This window comes from Rhodamnia argentea, chromosome 6 (assembly GCF_020921035.1).
Source record: "Rhodamnia argentea isolate NSW1041297 chromosome 6, ASM2092103v1, whole genome shotgun sequence".
Classification (NCBI taxonomy): Eukaryota; Viridiplantae; Streptophyta; class Magnoliopsida; order Myrtales; family Myrtaceae; genus Rhodamnia; species Rhodamnia argentea.
Window position 1 is genome coordinate 10,498,376 of NC_063155.1, and position 19,639 is coordinate 10,518,014.

General features: G+C 41.9%; 5 protein-coding genes across 11 annotated transcripts; 3 read left to right on the forward strand and 2 right to left on the reverse strand.

The window, feature by feature from the left end:
- The first annotated feature begins 1,748 nt into the window (after positions 1-1,748).
- Positions 1,749-6,574, forward strand: LOC115741473 (RNA pseudouridine synthase 7). Of its 7 annotated transcripts, none has more exons than XM_030675399.1 (12): positions 1,755-1,863; positions 1,950-1,993; positions 2,081-2,158; positions 2,289-2,389; positions 2,537-2,624; positions 3,043-3,121; positions 3,315-3,397; positions 3,878-3,943; positions 4,384-4,440; positions 4,559-4,684; positions 5,189-5,418; positions 6,137-6,574. In XM_030675399.1, the coding sequence occupies exons 1-12, from the start codon at positions 1,800-1,802 to the stop codon at positions 6,237-6,239; spliced, it is 1,119 nt and encodes a 372-aa protein (XP_030531259.1). In that variant the 5' UTR covers positions 1,755-1,799; the 3' UTR covers positions 6,240-6,574. The 7 variants fall into 7 exon arrangements, with proteins under 7 accessions (XP_048137447.1, XP_048137449.1, XP_030531259.1 ...); XM_048281487.1 differs by lacking the exon at positions 6,137-6,574 and adding an exon at positions 5,832-5,918; XM_048281490.1 differs by lacking the exon at positions 1,950-1,993 and having other exon boundaries at positions 1,749-1,863; positions 2,530-2,624.
- A 728-nt stretch (positions 6,575-7,302) lies between these two features.
- LOC115741586 (bidirectional sugar transporter SWEET14-like) lies at positions 7,303-9,099 on the reverse strand. Its single transcript, XM_030675575.2, has 6 exons — positions 8,907-9,099; positions 8,696-8,732; positions 8,393-8,600; positions 8,148-8,309; positions 7,775-7,894; positions 7,303-7,678 (listed from the first exon to the last, which is right to left on the reverse strand). The coding sequence occupies exons 1-6, from the start codon at positions 8,953-8,955 to the stop codon at positions 7,418-7,420; spliced, it is 837 nt and encodes a 278-aa protein (XP_030531435.1). The 5' UTR covers positions 8,956-9,099; the 3' UTR covers positions 7,303-7,417.
- Positions 9,100-12,690: 3,591 nt separating this feature from the next.
- Positions 12,691-14,298, reverse strand: LOC115741621 (mitochondrial import inner membrane translocase subunit TIM8). Its single transcript, XM_030675611.2, has 2 exons — positions 14,171-14,298; positions 12,691-13,110 (listed from the first exon to the last, which is right to left on the reverse strand). The coding sequence occupies exons 1-2, from the start codon at positions 14,216-14,218 to the stop codon at positions 12,922-12,924; spliced, it is 237 nt and encodes a 78-aa protein (XP_030531471.1). The 5' UTR covers positions 14,219-14,298; the 3' UTR covers positions 12,691-12,921.
- Positions 14,299-14,769: 471 nt separating this feature from the next.
- LOC115741585 lies at positions 14,770-15,976 on the forward strand. The gene is made up of 3 exons (XM_030675574.2): positions 14,770-15,346; positions 15,505-15,602; positions 15,719-15,976. The coding sequence occupies exons 1-3, from the start codon at positions 14,770-14,772 to the stop codon at positions 15,974-15,976; spliced, it is 933 nt and encodes a 310-aa protein (XP_030531434.2).
- A 1,397-nt stretch (positions 15,977-17,373) lies between these two features.
- Positions 17,374-18,449, forward strand: LOC115741583 (CASP-like protein 1F1). Its single transcript, XM_030675573.2, has 3 exons — positions 17,374-17,706; positions 17,811-17,943; positions 18,097-18,449. Exons 1-3 carry the CDS (start codon positions 17,453-17,455, stop codon positions 18,331-18,333), a joined length of 624 nt encoding a protein of 207 aa, XP_030531433.1. The 5' UTR covers positions 17,374-17,452; the 3' UTR covers positions 18,334-18,449.
- Positions 18,450-19,639: the final 1,190 nt, after the last annotated feature.

The following is a 19,639-nucleotide window of genomic DNA, read 5'->3' on the forward strand; positions in this document are numbered from 1 at the left end:
AGAAAATTGGGAGCCCAGTTCATTAAAGACAAAGAAAATTGGGCCTGAGCATTTTGTGTCCCCCGGGGCCCGGGTCTGGATTTCTCCCGCGGACCGGACCGGGCCCGACGACCTGATCCAGGTCCGGGTCCGAGAACCCGACCCGGACCCGGTTCCCTCTAATAAAATATTAATAAAAAATAAAAAAATAAAAAATAAATAAAAATTCAAAAAAAATAAATAAAAATTCAAAAAAATCAGAAAAATTTCGGAAAATTAGAAAAATGGTTTCTTTGACATTTTTACCCCTAATGTGAATTTTAACACCTCAAATTGGCGTTGATTGAAGATTGATGTCCAATCCGGTCTGATATTGTTGTAATTCGACCTTCGAGTCGAAGTTGTTTGTTTAAATATCGCCATCATAGATTTGGTCTGCATGTGCTTATCCCGATCTTTATTTGGCATATTTACCCGATTGAGTGCTTACATACACTGTCTTTTGAAAAATTGCCTATTAATTGTTTTTTCTATCCGTTAGGTTAAGGATAAATAGGTAATTGCACGAAATGATGGAAAAACATTATGCATGATCATTTAGTACTGGTTAAATACTTGATGAGCTTAAAATGATATGCGGAATGTGTGGTCACCTTAGGAAATATCAACCGGTTAGGTACCGAAAGGGCGCTAATTTTCTAATTAGCGTAAAGAAGTCCCCGAACTTAGAAGCTGCGGTTGCGTAGGAATCGAGATAATCCTCCCTTGTCTCGTTTGGTTTTTAGCCAACCCCAATAGGCTAGTGGCGACTCTTAATAGCATTTTAATTCGCTAATCGGTAAAAAGAAATCCAATGTCACGCGAGGTAGGACTTGGGAGAGTCCACGCCATTGATCTATGGCAATACCTCTAAACCCCGCCGGACCCTCCGCAGGAGGCCGAAGGCGAGGTCGCGACACTAACTTGACCGCTTTGTCGATGATTTCTTGCCAAGATTGGCCATAAAAAGTCAAATTGTCGAAAAATTTAGGATTAAATAGGGACAATTGAAATTGACGAATTGTCGAAAAATTTATAATCAAATTGGACAAATTAAAAGGCTTAAAGCTAGATTGATACAAATAGAATGAGTTCGGGACTTTTTTTTCGATAATTTCCTAGATTAGTGTGTGGCTCATCCCATTAGTCTTCCTCAATTTTGTAACACAAGTTCATTGGAGATTTGTTCATTATGCAACTTTGAGTTACCCTATAAGGCTATACCCCGTAACACAAGTTCTTCATGTGCCCAAAAGCCTTAGACACGCTATCGAAATGTTTTTTGGCAGGAGAAACTTCCAATTAAACGTTGAACTCTAATTTTTATTCTCTGTCCATACAGCTTTTAGAAGCATGATTTGTCCGCATGATGCTAGGGGTATATTTGAATTCGAGTAGAGCTCGCCAAGATCAAGCCGAGGCTCAACTTGACTCGATTTGCATATTCGATGCTTGTAATTGAAATTGATTTGAATTCGATTGAGCAGTTAAATATTTTCTTGAGCTCCACTGGAACAAAAAAGTTGAGATACTTGACTTGATTCTTATAGATTATAACCGATTTGTAAAGAAGCTAGAGCTTGAGCTCGATCTTCCACGATATAGGTGTTATAACTTGGGATTTTAATGTCTATTCTTACAACTATTAAATGTTCTTGTAAGAGAAATTATACAAGTTGAATCGGGTCCGTGAGATTACCATTACTAAGATATTCGAGGAGCTCCACCTGGACTTGGGAAGAAGGCCGCGAGGGTCGGGGAGAGAGAGAGAGAGGGGGGCGATGGAGATTGTATGGCAGACGCCGGCGAACCCACCGGAGCGTCAGGATTACATATTTCGAAAGGGTAATGATTGAATGAATGATCACTCACTCCCTGATTCAGATTCTGAACGAGTGAACTTCTGATTGTTGATGCGATTCTTATGCCAGGGAGACGTCTCGTCAGGCCCTACTACTTCGAATTCATCTCTCATGTCCGTCTTCCCTCTCTCTCTCTCTCTCTCTCTACCCCCACGCCTACTGTTTTCAGCATTCTCAGCTCAACTTCTGATGACCCACAGGTCAAGAATCGATGGGCAGGCAAAACCATTGTTGATTTCTTCGCCCAAGAGTTCAAAGGCAGACCTTTCGAGTACTATGTACTTCCCTTGATCTTCCTCTGTTTGATTCTGCCTTCAGCTGTTACATGCCGCTCGTTTCTTAGTCACGGTTGGCTTGTGTTTTTGTCTGTGTCTGTGTCTGCCCTGCCCTGCCCACCATCATATTAAGGTGAGCGCTGTTCAATGCGGGCGCATTCAAGTTGATGGAGAGACCGTCCCTGTTTCTTACATTCTCGAACCCTCCCAGAAGATTAGCCACTTCTTACACAGGTTGCTTCCTTTTCGATCGTCTTCCTTCTTCTGCGTCAAGCGTTGGATCCTATACACCTTCGTCGTCTTCTGCCTTGTTTTCCTCCTTCCTTTTGCTGCTTTGAGTTCATTTGGCTAGCTGTTCGATTGATGCGACAAAGGTTGTAGGCATGAACCTCCTGTAATGGCCTCTGACGTCACCGTGCTTGTCGAAGAGCCAGACGTTGTGACTGTCTGCAAGCCCGCCTCTGTCCCGGTAAGTCGCCTGCTACTCGCTGATGTTTTGTCCCTGCTAAATGCTGATGAGTGAGGATGCTAGTCTCTGTGCTCCTCTGTGCCTCTGTTGCGTTGAAATATTGCATTTCACCCCTCCTTTGGCATTGATGCGGATGTGAAAGAGTCTCATGTTGTACTTTACAACTCTTCATGAGGTTTCAAGAACAATCTTAACTAGTCTCATAGCATTGATATCCACTGCAACAAACTGCTTTATTCTTTTGATGTGGATTGCGTCTGTTATAGTAGATCTGTTGCCTTCGATTTTTAATCTTCTGCTTTTCTTTTCGATCTGAAAGTCTTTGCATGCTATCTCCCCTACAGGAGATTGAATCACTGGTGTGGACTCATCTCTTCTTTAGCATTGCTTTAATGTGACTTCTTCCACGTATTTTTAGGTTCACCCATGCGGTCAGTATCGCAAGAATACCGTCATTGGTATACTTCAAGCTGAGCATGGATTGGCCCCTTTGTTTCGTATCCATGTAGAGCCCCTTGAAAGCATCTACATAATCATGCAAGGACATTGTTTTTTTATGGGGTTTGATATCGTATATGATCAACTGCCATTTACCCTTCTCGTAAATGACATTGTGGTTCTCCAGCAAAGTCGTATTTATTGCATTTCCTCCGGAAACCCTGGCTACATATCTTTTCTTTGACATAATAGCGGTTCATAGATTGGATCGCCTTGTCTCAGGGCTCCTTATCTTGGCCCGAAATGCCGCAAAAGCTGATCTTTTCAGGCAACAGGTGAGAGTCAGTTTGCATTTTTGGCTACATTTAGTTTGAGTGGCGATCCTTTATCTTTGTGGCATGTTAGTGCTCCATCTGCGAAAGAGAGCATGTGTGGATAATGTGTACAGTCTTCCTTATGTAACTAAAGCTTGTTTTACTAGAAAATGATACCTAAGCTTGTAGGAGAGAATTTCTTCATGTGTGGTTAGTGTGTATCGGCATCCTTACGTATCTAGAGCTTGTTTTACTAGAAAATAGATACCTAAGGCTTGAGGTCCTTAAAATATTGATTCTGTAGCTTTTCTTTGTACTGAAAACTGTTATGTCTACAAAGAGTGAGAATACACTGTTACTCCTCGATGCTAATGGCTGTTGTTGCAATCTGAAATGCTTCCTGCCATAAAAAATTGCAAAAATTGGATTCATCAGAGACTGCAAAGATCATATTATATATAGACAAAATGCTATGATTGTCTGGGAACTTAATTCTTGCAGATTGAAGGTGGAATGGTGCAGAAACAGTACATTGCAAAGGTGGTTGGGGTATTTCCAGAGAAAGAGGTATACTTCCTTAGGTTGATGAGGAAGATTATAGTATGAGAAAGAAAGGTAGTGATCTAGGCATATATAAGGGCCTGTTAAATCCTGTTAAGATCTAGTCACACTAACATGTGGCAATTAGAGCAGAATTAGATATTTCACGTTAACAAGTATTCACTTTGTATCATTAATAGAATATGTCCAGTATGAGTGATTTTTGTACTTTATTCTATTCTTTTCTGTGCATGAATACATTGTCTTGCCATGCCAAAGAAAGACATTCATGCTTCCTGAAATTCACTATAACTTGGAATGATTGATTTCAAGAAATCTTAGTTTACTAAAATTTTAATAAGCTCACTATTCTTGGGTATAGTGCCATTACAGTTTGAGTTGCAAGTGAAAGCGTATCCAATATTTCTCCACTGATCCCATATCATATGATCCTTTATTTCCTCCAGCTGCTAGTTGATGTTAGCATATATTATAATCCTCGGGAAGGAAGAAGCACAGTCAAGGTGAGTTTTAGTTAATTGTCTGTTCTATCCTGAAAGAACTAAAGATTTGTGTAGATTAGTATCTCATTGCTTCATTAAGTTGGAAAAGTCAGTCTTAATTTTCAATTTGGTTGGGCAGGCGGGTGACTCTTGTTGTGATCCACTTTCAAAAGGAAAGACAGCTTCCACAAAATTTACAAGGATTAGCAGCAATGGGACTCACAGCATTGTCTTGTGTGAACCAGTTACTGGACGGACTCATCAAGTATGGATGTATAGAAGCTATGTGAAATGAGACAATGGTTAGCTTATGGAAAGAATAGGAAACCTCTTCAGTTGCTTAACGGAGGCTGCTCACTTGCACAGATGCATGATTTGCTAATTGTAGTTTCCGCATCATATGATAGCTATTTGCTCAGCCTGGTCCTTTTTGGGCAGCTTTGTGTTATAATGAGCTTCTCCTCATTTCTAGCATATACAACTTCTTGTTTGCTTGTTTATTTGAAGAATTTGGGACGATCAGACTAAGCATGAATTTGCCTTTTCTTCATCTTTACCTATAATATTTTCTTTTTTGAGCTGTGTCCATATTATTAGGACGTATGTGCCATCCATCTTTTCATTATTTCAGTTGGACAGTTATATGTCTTCATTGAAGTGATAGATATAATGGCCTTTAGGATTTTTTTCTTTCCTTATCATCTGATTTTAAGTGTTCTTCAATGTTTAATGCTCTTGCTCCCTGCTCTGTTCACTTGCTGTGGTGTAGATACGAGTTCACTTGCAGCACACAGGACATCCAATTGCCAACGACATGCTTTACCTCTCTGAATATGTTGATAATCGCTCCGATGTAGGAATGAGTGCCGATAGAGCTGCTGGCAAGTCATCGATTTCAGAAACAGACAATACGTATGTTGATGATTGTGAAGAGACTTGCTGCAAAAATTTCAGCATTGATCCCATGTGCACACATTGTCCAAATTTGGCTCCAACAGGGTAATGACTATTAGCTTCTCTTTTCAGTTCAAATTGCTGTTTTTGTTCTCTGAACTTCTTGTGATTTTCTAGGTTGATCCTCAAACTAAATTTGTTTGAATTGGACTCATATTGGTAGAGATCATTCCCTGCAGTAGGGATTTTACAGTTTGTTCACAAAAATTTAAAATGGAAAAAAGGAGAAAAAGAGAAACATTTGTAATTCGATCTGCTACTCCCCTGGCGTCAGCATAAGTTAAAACATAAATTCAGAGAAAATTACTATTTTGGGGCCCAAAATGATGGTTCCTATTCATTTGATGGTAGAAGGTAAGATTCTAGATATAGATGGCTAAGCATAAACTCTAGAAGGCAACTTTTATTTTGACGAGGACGTGCTTTCCTTGATATTCTAAAGTGAATCCTCAGTTTAGGTGCTTGTCTTATTCTTGACACCAAACATGCTGTTGACCTACATCCCTGCATGATGTGCCATGTGATAAAAATGGCAAGAGACATCGGAAAAGTAGTCTTTTGAAGGCATCTATTGAATTCTCCCCTCCACCCCCCGCCCCCGGATCTTTGGTTTATAAGCCTTCAGGATTTGGTCTTCCTCTTTTGCATACCTCAGCATTGTAAATGATCTATCGGATTCTATAGGGGATTTGCTGGTGTACCAAAGACAGAGATTTACATCACATCACTTAGTCCTTCCCATATTTTGATACTTTTTTGCCAGATATGAGGAGCACGAAGTGGGGTTATGGCTATATTGCATAAGATACTCTGGACCTGGATGGAAATATGAGTGCCCATATCCAGGTTGGGCATTTTTTAGCTAAAGGAGGAGACCGTGAGATGGGGCTTCTTCTTGTCCTTTCTCTTTTTGATGGTTGATAAAGTGCTAATCCCACCATGAAAAAGAGTGGTTCTCCATTCACTTGATTCCATTGCATATTATGCATTTGCAATTGTTGAACGGGAAAACATGAGTTGACAACTTCAATTATTGTAACCTTGAAGTGGTGTATGTTTCCTGCGTTCTGAATGAAGGTCTCTCTGGTTGCATCGCGTTCCACCTTCGTATAACTATGTGAAAGGTGGAATTAAGGTCTGAGGGGCTTATTTCCAGGTGCTTGCTGCTTTTCATCAATTTCTAAGCTGCACTAATTCGTATCATTGCCAAAGCCGGGTTTTATTCTTAATGACTACAAGTCTCTGGCAACAAACATACAGATCAAATATTATGATTCTCACAAGATGTGATGCTTTTCTCCCCCTTACGAAGCAGCTGGGACTCTGGGCGCGAAATTTGTGATGTAGAACTTTGTATGCGAGTCACCTCTTTTTTGTTGTCTGTCCATCCAGCCGAGCTACTGCGATCCTCACCTATCTCTCCGCAGTATCAAAGGTGTTGTGGCTTCAAACTGACATTACTTTAGGTGACTTTTGGACGTTTTGTCTTACCATATATGGGTCCACTTCATGCTTTTCTTCTTGCTAGCGTCGGCTATGGAGAATAATCTTCGCCCACTCAACTTACATACTAAGGTCCCATTTCCTTTTTCCCCTTTTAGTGAGATCATACATTGACAGAAAAGTTACAGAATATGTTTCTGAGTTACTGATCTTGTTGAATCTGAGCGTGGGTTGATTTGAACTAGGAATACGGAGTTCGTCACCAATGAGATTTTGGTGTAATGACGACATAGTCGAGGTACTATCAAAATTCGACTCGCAGGAACACACCACGGAAAGTTGTCTTGTACTGATGGGTTCTTACCCGTAGCCCCAGAGGAAAAGAGTGCCATATTAATATAGTTTGTTTGCTTGATATCAACTGATAAATTACATGGTTAGTGCAAATAGGCGATACAGGCAGACCTGGATTCTTTTGGGGGGCGAGAGAGGAGATAGTTTGCTAAACAAGACAAGTGTACTGGTATCGTAACATTAGGAATGGTGCTTGACCTTGGATAGTGCACTGGTCAAGCTTTTGTCCATGAGCAGCGATTCCTGCCTAGATTGCTTTGGAAGCCATCTCGACGATTTGGTCATCTTCGCCAACGCCGTCTTTCAGGACATCCTTCAACTGCGCAGCTAGCACTGGTTTAAGCTCTTGACACACGGCTGCGCTCAGCTTCTCGACGTGGATGATCTCTTCCCTCGTTTCCTGCGGTTGCAAATCAGGCTCCACTACCACTTTCTGTGCGTTCTTCCTGTATATTGCGTAAAGCACCATCTGAACCACTCCCAATGCGAATCCCAACACGTTTGGCACCTGCGTCGTGTGTACATAGATACCTTAAAGCAGTTACAAAGCAAGACTTGTTGGAAGGAAATAAGGATGTTGGGGGGTCTTCAGGTTTCCACGTACGGCAATGAAGTAGTCTTTGCGGAGAAAGCCATAGAAGAACCACACGATTGCACTGAGCGTGAGGAAGGATGATAGAGTTATCGGCATGAACTCAACGCTCTTGGTTTTTACGACTTTTCTCTGCCACATCCATAGTTTTTTGTTATATTTCAGTAACCAAACTTAGGAAATGAAGTCATTAACAGTAGCAAGTGCAAAACTGAAGGACGAACGAGACGAAACGAAAGCGATGAATCATCAAACCATAATGAAATTATTGCGTCCGGTCTAAACCCAATGAACCCGGTCCATCGCCGATTGCTAGTGTATATATACCCACACACGCTGCTACATGCTCACAAATTTTATCAGATTTAACTAGTTTCTAACTCACCAGGATGCAAAGTGGAGCGGCAAATACGCCTAGAGAGAATGTCATGCAAATCCATCCTAGAATCCGCGAGCGATTTGCTCCTTTTGATAGGAAGAAAGTGGTGGAGAGCACTGCACCATACCCCAATACGTTCATGCTCAGGAAAAGCTTCAAGGTCGTCATCTACAGAATTACAGCTTATAAAGTTTAAGCATAAAATAATACCAACTCGTTCATTCCTTTATAATTAACAAGAACGTCAATACCCTAGCATTCTTCGAGGCGTAGATGAGGTAGGCAGCCACGTAAACAGTCTCGATGACACAGCCGATTCCGTTGATGGTGATGAGGAGAGTGTCCTTCTTGAGCAGTCCGTAGTACAGCAGAAGCATGGCGCTCAGAAGTGACACCACGTAGGGAATCGACTGAAACCCTTCCGTAGATTTTCTCTTGCAGATTCCGCAGAAAGTGGGCCTGCCACACATACCATCACACCAAGTAGCTTTTAGTATGACATGACACAATATTTTTGAACTGCAAGGGGAACAAAGGCAGATGATATAACTCACAGCGGAGCAAGAAAGGTTATGAAGGAAACGATGTTGCCTGCAAAACAATCAAAAGAAGTCAAATGGTGCACTGCTCGATAATCGCTTAAAAAAGACTGAGAAGGAGAGCGCTCAACCATAGTCGAGCAGTGCACATTTTGAAAGCAGATCGTGGAAAGACTGACGATGAAGATCAAAAGGTAATAGGAGGCGGAGGGGAGCGAGTACTCACCCAGAAGGCCGAAAGCAAAAGCCACCGTGGCTACGTGTTGCATGGCCATCTCTCCGAAGGAGGACGAACGTTACAGAAACGCTTTGCCTAATGAATTATACACTTCACGCACACTTCCCTGATCACACTCCCGCCTTTCTCTAGATGCTCACTGTCTTTACTATCTCATAATGGGTGTGATCTCGAACGAGGCTTCCTGAGGATGGAGATGGTATATATAGAGCTGAGACTGAGAGTGCCAAGTGCGGAATTCAACCAACTTGCATGGGAAACAGTCGAGGAGTATCGGTACAAAGATGATGATGATTCCTTTCCAGTTGTTCCCACTCAACACACTTTTGATCATCCAACTGAGTGGAACACGATCCAAACAGCTTTCTCCCCCTACTTCTGCATTTGGCCTCATTTAACCAAATTTAGCTTGAACCACCCAGAATACCAAAGGGAACTCTCCCTCCCTCTCTCTCCCCCCCAGCTCCAAGTCCAAGTACATTGCCGCAAAATACTCCGGCTCGGGCCCCACCAGGCCTCCTTTCTGATGTGTCGTCCACCAACTGGTCTTTGAGGCTTACAACTCATGTTTTTGTCCCACGGGTGACTTCCCCAATTCCCTCCTCCTTCCATTCCTTCTTTCTTCTTATGACTCTCCCAACCACCCCTAACTCTCTCTCTCTCTCTCTCTCTCTCACTACCAGATATCTCGAAGCCAAATCTCATACATTACTAAAAAACACAAGGTTAACCACATCACGTAACATACCCACAGACAAATCCTAGATATATAGAGGTGACGACTACATATGTTCGAAGGTAGCTATTGAGTTCAATCGAGTGCCGATGATGCGGTAAGTGTTGAGGTGTGGTTCATACTCTCCATCGATAGGAAAATATTGAGTCCTGTTCTAGGTTGACGTCCGGGGGAGCCTCTTCGGTTAGGGTCTCAAATGGGCAGCGCACCTAGATGCCAGAAGGTTTTTACAGTTTGAGCCCATATTTTATTGTTAGTTTGGGATTGAATTCATATAGCTACTGTTGTATATGCATAATATCTTTTTCTTGTAATTGAGGGTTGTAACAGAGATATGAAATGTCGTAATTATAGTGAAAATTTGTTTTGAATGTAGCCTTGGTTTAAGGGTAAACTAGGATAAAACCTTATTCTCGAATTCTATTTCTCGTTTTTACTCTTTACTTTTGCTGTGGTCTATGCACCAAATCCTAATAGCAATATTGTATTTGAATATGAGAGGTTCATGCTAAAGTGGTACCATCGTCACACTAGATACCTCTTGGTATCAAAATTTGAGTTCCACCTTGATTTGAAGAAGAGATCTCTTACCAGGTATTCCTTAACCTTTGAACTAAACTAAACAGAATAGGAAGCACCTACTAGCAATGCCAGGAACTATAAATACCGTTGTGGATATTACAATGTTTGTTCATTGATTTGGAAACATCGTATTGAACACTTAAACAAGTCAGCTCTATATGTTAAAATGAATGGCTCCTCAAATCACTTAGCAAAAAGTCTGGTATAATTAGCATTTGTCTTTGCCTGTACATGAAAATTGAGAAGTTATGATGGTACCGAGTATAGTACTACTCTATTTAAGTGTCAGATAAGTTTAAAGTCTATTATGCGTAGGAATGCAAGGAAAGTTTATGAAATATAAGATATAGCATGCATAGTCTTATAAGATTGGAAGTTTTTTTAACATGATATCAAAGCCGAGTTTTAAACATTTCACGCGAATATTTGGCTCTGCATAAGTAGGACCTATCTAACTATTGCAATGTACATGGCTAATTGGACTGAAGATCAAAAGTGAATACCTATTTATTTATGAATGATCCTCACATGAACATGACTGGTGAGCCTATATAAAACTCAACTTCTAGGGGCAGTTGGCAGGAGCTAGGTAGTACCTAGATGTTAGGCTCGTCAATTTGGTGGGTTGGGTCAAGTCGAAAATGGTCTCGCTCAAATTGACCTGTTAGCTCATATTGCCCCATTTTTATGCAATACAATTTTATCGACTCATACCCGATTTGACTTGGTCCAACTTATACCCAACTCAATCCCGACCCAACCCGGCTCCGATTCTTAACAATTTTTCTCCTTAAATTGTTACCTCTAAAGAATGGGCTACTCCATGAACCGACTCCCCAAGTCGGTGAGGGAGCTCAAGTGCTTAAGTAAAATTAATATATTTGAGAAAGATTTAAATTTGATTTCTGAAAATTTTAACATATAGAAAATTGAAATAAGAAAAGGAAAGGCATAATGGCCATCTTCCTCTGTTTTGGGTCTTCTTCCTTTCTTGAATGACAACAAACGGACTCCTATTTCACTCCTTTTACTGAAAATGGGTTAGGAAAATGGGTTTTCTTTACATCCACTTTAGCCGAAATTGGTTTTATTTTCTTAATCCATTTAGACTAAGGTCATTGATTCCTAATCCGACCCGATCCCAATCTGAAATCGGGAACCGGACATGAGGGATCGATTTCCAATTTTCGGAATCAAGAATAGGACCAAAGGTGCCTAGAATCGGACCGAACTGGACTGACTGGTCCGATTCCCAAGTGACCCAATAGAATAGGTTGCATATGCTTGAAACACATATTCACATTTTAAACATGTAGAAATACCCCTCATAATTTATATTTCACATGGTTTCTTTAAATATATATATATTTTTTAAAAAATATAAACTGAAAATAAAATAAATAATCGGTTCGGTCTAAATGGGCGGTTCCACCATTGGAACTGGGCATCAAACCCATAATTACTGATTCCAATTTTCTGGAATCAGCAGCCAAACCGGTGCTTTTAAAAACCGGACCGAACTGGCTAATTTGGTTCAATCCGAGCATTCCCAGTCCCACCAGTCCTTTTCTATCACCCTGATTCAGACCTGCAGTAAACAACTCAGCAAAGCCCATAAACCACATGGCCTATGGATAATGAGTTAAAAAGTGGGCCTACAACCACTATTGCCACCTCTACTAGATGGAGGCAAATATTGTCGCATCAAATATGTCGTTTTCCTTGTGAAATCTTGGGAATCTTGTTTTCTCAATTACATATGCCCTTTCTGATCGTTTCTATTCCAATTTGGATGCGAAAGAGGACGCAATAGCCACAACAACCGATTGTTCATGGGATTTATTTCGACTTTTTATACATGCCCCTGCCTAACAAAGGCTTCGAGTTGGTTCCTTCAAGATGCCAACAGACCCGAGAATCTTAAATTCGATTCTCATACTATAAGCAGCAGCCATTTTATATGCTCTGAGGCTTTTATCATCGTATCGTTCTGCTCGAGCGGGATTGTTGAATATGAAGTTATAAGAATCTCTAATTCACGATGGCAAAAAAAAATCTCCAGCACGGGCGGGTTTCTAAAATCTCTTCCAGCCAGTTGTAGTGAGTTCCGTTCGCATAATCAATCTCTAACTACTTAAGCTTTTAGGACATGTGAATAGACAAATCACATTCGGATGAGGTAATTTTGCTTGTTGCCGACTGATCAAAGTCAAGTAAAATCGACCACCAAGCTTGATGGCCTCTAGAAATGTGTTTCCTGTCGCTAGAGAATACTCCACTTCGTTAGGAAGCTTTCAAAGATGACCATTCCATTAGGTCTACCTGGTAAAATGGTGGACTATAAGCGTCAACCGTCTTGAAGGCATCATTATACACGGACACGAGATAATTTACCGCATGCCTGTAATCAGTCTTAGGGTCACCTTCAAGGGACAGAGGAAGGGGAAAGAGAGGTTTGCAGTAACAAGGAAAATTCCTTTCGAAAGCAGGAAAGAAATACCAGGACGAAAAGGAGGACCGTGGATCAATTGGCGACAAAAAAACAGACAGACGCTTCTAAAATACAAGAGAATGGCTCATCAGAACTTCACAAAATAGCGTTGTTCAGTTCCAAAAATGCTGATACTCTCAAAAGAAAATTGCCAAAATAACAGAATCGCAATTTCTTCTTCCACATCCATGACTCTACTGCATCGACTGAAAGCGTTTCACGATAATTATGCTCATATCCATGTAGCGCTGCGCACAGTTAGCAAGGCAAGTTGATTCGCTAGAACTGAACTTACTTCCAGGTGTCCCAGTGATGCATTTGTCCCAGCATGCACTAGTAAGCTTAGCCACCATCTCATTGACCATGGCCCTCTCCTTCTCTTGCTGCACATTACCACACAAGATTTCTAAAGTAAGTTTTATAAATCATGAATGGTCCATGTTAACTATCATGGCACTTATATAGGCAAACTTATTTAAGATAATTCAAGATTTTGAAGCATTGATTACACATGACTTAAAGAAGAGTCAATGCATTGACGACCACATAGTTTTACACAGGTTCATAGAATGATAGGACCAACAATATTGCCAAAAGAATATCACAACTCCAATCTGGAGGAAGCTGATTTGATTACAATACTTAATATGCAGAAATACAATAAAGGTTAGTGCAACACATATATTTACATAACATATACAGCTAAGGAGTTTCGTGGTACCAGATGCTTTTCTCCGAAGGAGGGAAAAGTAAAGAAATGACCAGAAATGGCAGTTCACTAGATATGACAAACGGACAACATACAAGTCTGCACCCAACATTGGCCAGAGCAGATTCTTCAGCAGGTTATGATTCGATTAGGCGATTTGGATAAAGGTTGAAACTTTCCTAACCGAGGAAGATGGTACGATTGATTCTTACCATCACTTGATTCATATAATTCCATCTACCTCGGCAAAGTTCTAAACTGAAGCAAAGGTCACAGACACAACTATTCTTCTGCCGTTTAGGGAGACGCTTCAGTTAGAATCTCTTCACTTAAAACAAAGACTGACTTGTATATCTTGAATTCGTGCAAGAGGGAGAACATAAAAAGTGATCGCGTGAAAGAGAGATAGGACAAAGAGACAGCATTGACATTACATTACCGGCAACCATTCTTGAACAGCAGTGATCTTGCTTCCAAAACACCCCCACAAACCATGAATTGAGCTCAGACAAGGGAAATAGGAAGCAACTCTAGGGCCGGAAACAGAACAAACAAAAAGCACACGACTTTCCAGATTATATTCATAGAAGAATTAACGCACAAGAAAGGGTTCCTGATTTCTTCAATACTATCGAATAATTAGGCTTCGATTCTGCTCGAACATCAAATTAAACAGCGCCAAGGAACGAAAGGGGAAAGACCCAGATGGAGCAAGAGAAAAGAAAAAGGCTTACAGAGATGAGCCGTTGCAATTCAGCAGAATTGAGACCTGAAGCGTCCATGGATTTTTGTTTTTTACCGGAATGGAAGGGCTCCCGTGAAATCAAAACCCTAGGAAAGGAGGACGAGGTGGACGAGAGGGTTTAAGAGAGAGGAGGGGTTGGGGGGAGGGAAGGCAGCATCAGGCTCTGCGAAGCCCAGTCACTGGAGATGGGCTGAAAGCCCAAGCCTAGAATTCCAGCAACGAGGCCAGCCCAAATATTTCGAGTTTGATAGGATTCGTCTGATTGTCTGAGCCCAGTCACCGGAGTAAGGTGTAGTTTCCCCACGAGTTGCAACTGGAAAAGCACAGATTCGATGTGTCAGGATGAGTTGTTGGGTCAATGTTGGTTGCATTGCCGCCAAATATAGGCTAAGGGCAACCCACGAATAGCCTTGTTCTGGTGAAGATCTGCGTCCATCCGAATGTTACATCGTTGTTGCTATGGAACGGGCGTTGAGTGCCATCGTCTAGACTGCCAAAATTATACCAACCCAGAACGGCCGCTTCCCCCTTTACAAATCTCTCATTTCTCCTCCTGCCACTGCTCCTTTCAAGAAGAAAAGAACTCAAATGGGATGTGGGAGTTCGAAAGTTGGGTTCGACGATGAGGATCATTCGGTGCCTTTGGGCGTCCGCTCCCAGCTTCGACATCGGATCCAAAGTAACATTAGGATGAGGAAACGGCGGAGCAAACACTGCTCTACCCTCTCCACAATGCAGCTCCTTCCCAAGGGCAGCTTAGAATCCTCAAAGGGAACTTCCTCCCCTAATTCTTCATGCGCCAACACTCACGATCATCATCGTCACGCGGTAGAAGATAAGAAGGTAGCTGATGCCAATTGTCACAGCAGTGTTGCGAACGCGAGTGGCGTCAACCATTCGAGCACAACATTAACAAGGAGTGAAGACGAAGAAGGCGTGACAGAAGACAAGATGGTGGTGGAGGCAGTGACTGCAGCCATAGAGGAGGCCATCATGGTGGAGGCGGAGGTGGAGCTGGAGCTGGAGGAGGATGATTACATCATTGAGGTACTTGAAGAAGGAAGAGGAAGTCTCGTCAGCTATGCGGAGCTCGATGCCTATCCTGGCTCTCCAAGTTTTCGAATCTACTGTATCTCATCGATATTGGAAGATGACATTGAACAATGTGAGTTTGCTAGATAATGCATTGCGAAACAAGGGACAACAAAAAACATCCATTTTTAGTCAAATGCACAGTTCCTGGGTTGTGAACAGTACAACTCATTTTTCTCATTGAGCCCTGCCGATGTCATATTGTTCTCATACGCATTATTTGTTTTTTAGTGCATGCAGCTATGGATGAAGAAACGTATAAGGACACGACATCTCTGGGCGGCGACGCTAATGCTAAGGAGGCTTCGAATGACAGTATCAGCGATGAGGTATATTATATGGAAAAAGCTATCCCAAGACTAAACTGTACATACATGATGAGTAGGAGGATTAATGTGTAGCAGAACGATGATTGTATAACCCTTGGCATTGTGGACATGATCAGGGCGGAGGCACAGGCGGCAAAGGCAAGAGGAGGAGCAAGATGAAGAAGGTGGTGACGATAATAGCCAGGAAAAGGGGGTCATCAGGGGCAGGGAGGCAACAGAGGAAAGTGACCGGGAAGAAAGTGATGAATGTGAAGCACTTGCTGTCATTGAACGTTAAATCCTGCTACATCCCGACTTGCTCCACCAAGCAAATTGATCACAGCACTCGTCTCCTTCCCAATAATCCCAACACAACACCCCAGCATCCTTCTTGATCTTCTCTTGCCGTTTTGTCGGCCACTCATTACCGTTCCCACGGGGAGGGAAACGCGCTGCACCTCCTGTGGAACTGCCTGCTTACATTAACTTTTGCTGTTCAATATTTTCCATGTAGATGCATGATCTGCCTGCATTTATATAGGTACCAAGCTCGTCCCAAGCCCAAGTGTGATCTCTAGGGACAGCAAGAGGGTTCCCCTGTTGGCCAAAGGCCTTTTCACCGGCGTCTCTGTACAGTCCTACTTTTGTTAAGTAGCATATGGCTAACTGTTGGGAGAACTTTAAGTCAGTGATGTAGACTTGATTTCTTTTCTGTATTGAAGTATTAATTACACTGATCAAACTATCACGTATTAGCATTTGATTATATTACTGCAGTAGGTTTCTAATTCTTCCTTTTCTTATGGACCTCTAGATTCTTTTTTTTTTTTTTGTTTCATTTTCGCCACCTTTCTTCTCTCTTTTCCCCTGCTCCGTTCCTCCTCCCTGTGGCGACGGCGAAGTCCCTGTACACCTAACTCGACAAATCCACCATCTCCCGCCGACATGCCTTCAACCCCCACCAACACCAACAACCTCATCTTCCCACCCTCGCTGTAGTGCCCTCGGTGCTTCCAGGAGCACCTGATGAATTTGGAGGTCGCAAGCTCAAATCTGCCCACCTCGCGCAACTGTGGACAGAGAATGGAAGAAGGTGAGAACATGTGAAAGGCCAACTAACTTATGTGTCTAAATTCTCATTTGGGTTGATGATAAAGTCACTTGTTGGATCAGCTCCCCAAACGTAGATATTACGACGTACAAAAATGACATCAGATATTCTAGGGAAAATCCCGTATTTTGAGGTAATAAATAGGGGTAGTTTCAGAGAAAGTAATTGAAAAGGAGTCACCGATTGCATGAACTAAGTTTAATTTGGAGCTGTTCTACTCAAATGGAGAGCACCCACGTTCGGCCAATGGCAGAGTCATGGAAGTTAGCACGTCATTAATGGATTTCGTGTTCCCATGCTTGTCTGTTCTTTCACAGATAGAACCCAAATCGGAAGTTAGTTTCCTCTGATATGAAATCGCGCGGTCTTAATGCAACTTTTATCGTAAAACCAAGATCAAAAGTCCGATATTTGAACTTTTTCGCTTAATGCTGTCGCATGTGCACCTAAATAAGGAGGAGCGATACTTTTAAGTAAGCTTCTACTCTAATTTCAAATCACTACGAACTTGAAGCATTACACAAACGACATGAATGAGGCATAACTGGAGTGTGTATGACACCTTCAGCACGAGATTCTTTTCTCGCTTATAGTTCCATGAGAACCCAAGTTTCCCTCTCTTGATTTCAGCAGAGCCATCCTTATTTAGCTCGTTCAACTTGTAACGGCGGGAGTTCAAAGTCAAAAGGTGGTGAAAAAGAGACGACTTTTGCGTCCCTTATTTCTGGGGAGATGCCTCCTCAACCTTTTCATCCTATAAATGCCCGCTAGGATTCCCGCTGGCCTTACCATCCAACCATCCATAACCAGCATGGCAATCCCAGAGATCAAAGTCAACGAGCAGAATTTAGCCGGGAAGTCATCGAACGTGAGCAATGGAGCCCAGATTTGCTTGAGGATTTTGTCAATTGCAACTACATTGGCCGCAACTTCGCTGATGGTCACATGCCGGCAGTCTATCACAGTATTTGGCATCAGGATTGATGCCCGATATAGCTATTCTTCGGCTTTCAAGTAACCACTCAATTAACCATGCTAGCTATTAGCATTTAATGTAAGATGATGCCTTCTCTTAAGGACTAAATTGTTGAAGCTAACAACGATTGATCTTTTGACAGGTTCTTTGCATTTGCAAATGCAACTGCGTGTGCATTCTCCATGATGTCCCTGTTCCTTCTCATCATCTTCACTCATCCTCGAGGCCCACGGAAACCTTCCAACTTCTTCTTCTTCTTGTTCCTCCACGACTTGGTAAGTTCAGTTTGGATCCACATTGATCATGCTCTTTCAATGAACTAGTTTTTTTTTTTGGGTAAGGTAAGTAGTACTTTCAATGAACTAGTCTGTTATGTTTTTGCGGACATTAGAAGAATTTTCACTTTTGCTGAAACATTTCGACAACAGTGGATGATGTCGCTAGTACTGGCGGGATGTGCAGCTGCGACAGCAATTGGATTTGTTGGGAAGTACGGAAACAACCACACTGGTTGGATGCCCATATGCGACCATCTGGAGAAGTTCTGTAGCAAAGCCACAACTTCCATCGTGTTCGCTTATGCGTCGCTGCTCCTATTTATGTTGCTTGCCATCCTCACTGCATGGAACATCCGGCAACTTTCAAGCGTAGCCCTTACCAGTTAACATTCAATTGTTAGTCTGTGTTGTGCAAATTTGAATGGCCTGCTTAGGGATGATAATAGCTCTTGTCATCTGTTTCCGTCCACAGATTGGCAAGTTTAATAAGCCTACTTTTATGAAGCGCTTCCTTTCTTTGGTGTTAACCAAACATAACATGGATTTCTACTTTTTCCACCATTTCTTCGTGTTGCTGTTACTTTGTGACTTTTCACATGTTGCAATAGCGACCCCAGTAAAGACATAACCTGTCACAGAAGTCGGATTCTTAAATGGCGGGTCAACCCGCTGATAAAGTTAAATTCGATATCAATCTTTCGTGCCTCAAGACAAAAGACAGGGTGACGACTAGAGATGGCCATTTGAACCCGTGGATCCGGAACCGGCCCATTAACCAGGCCCATGGTTCCAACCCAGAAGTGGAACCGGCTCTCAAGGGCCGGTTCCGGCCGATTCCGACCTGTTATTTAAAAAAAAAATGGGCCGGTGGGGCAAAGAGCCATTGGGCTCTCTGCCCCACTGCCCCCCAAAAATGGCTCTTTGGGTCGTTTTGGCAAAGGCCAAAATTTGGCCGTTACACTTCCACATTAAAAAAAATTTTTGAATTATTTTTAATTATTGCCTATAAATATCTATCCTCCCTCTTTCATTTTTCTCACAAATCTTCTCAACAATTCTCTCAAATCCTCTCAATTCGCTCAAATTCTCTCAATTCGCTCAATTCTCTCAATCCCGCCTCAATTCTCTCGAATCGGATTTCCGATCAATTTTCTCAAAAATGGCAAGTGAAAATAGAAATACTGAAAATGGCAAGATGACTATGAGAGATTCCAAGTATCCCATTCCTGAATATGATCCTCGTGTATGCATGTTGGGAAGACAACGACCATAATATCAACTATGTCCCGATTCCGAACGTCAAGCACATCCCAACACAAGAAAGCCTTCATCCTCCTACCGATGTCGAAGAAACGTCAACGGCAAATGAGCCGGAACAGAAGGGCCGAGATAGTACATCCGACTTGTGGCTACATTTCGACAAGGTACGTGATGAAGGCGAAGGTAAGTATAATATAGAATGTAAATATTGTTCGCAAATATATAAATTTACGAAAGGAGACGGCTACGGAACATTCTGTCGACATTTGATAAAAAAACATCCAACGTAAGCGGGAATGGACAATACGCAACAACAAATTTCCAAGTACCCCATTTCTAATCCTCATCCTTTATTCCGTTACAACGATGCACTTTATAAACAAATATTAGCTGAATATGTTGCCCTTGATCATGCTCCGTTTACTACTGGTGA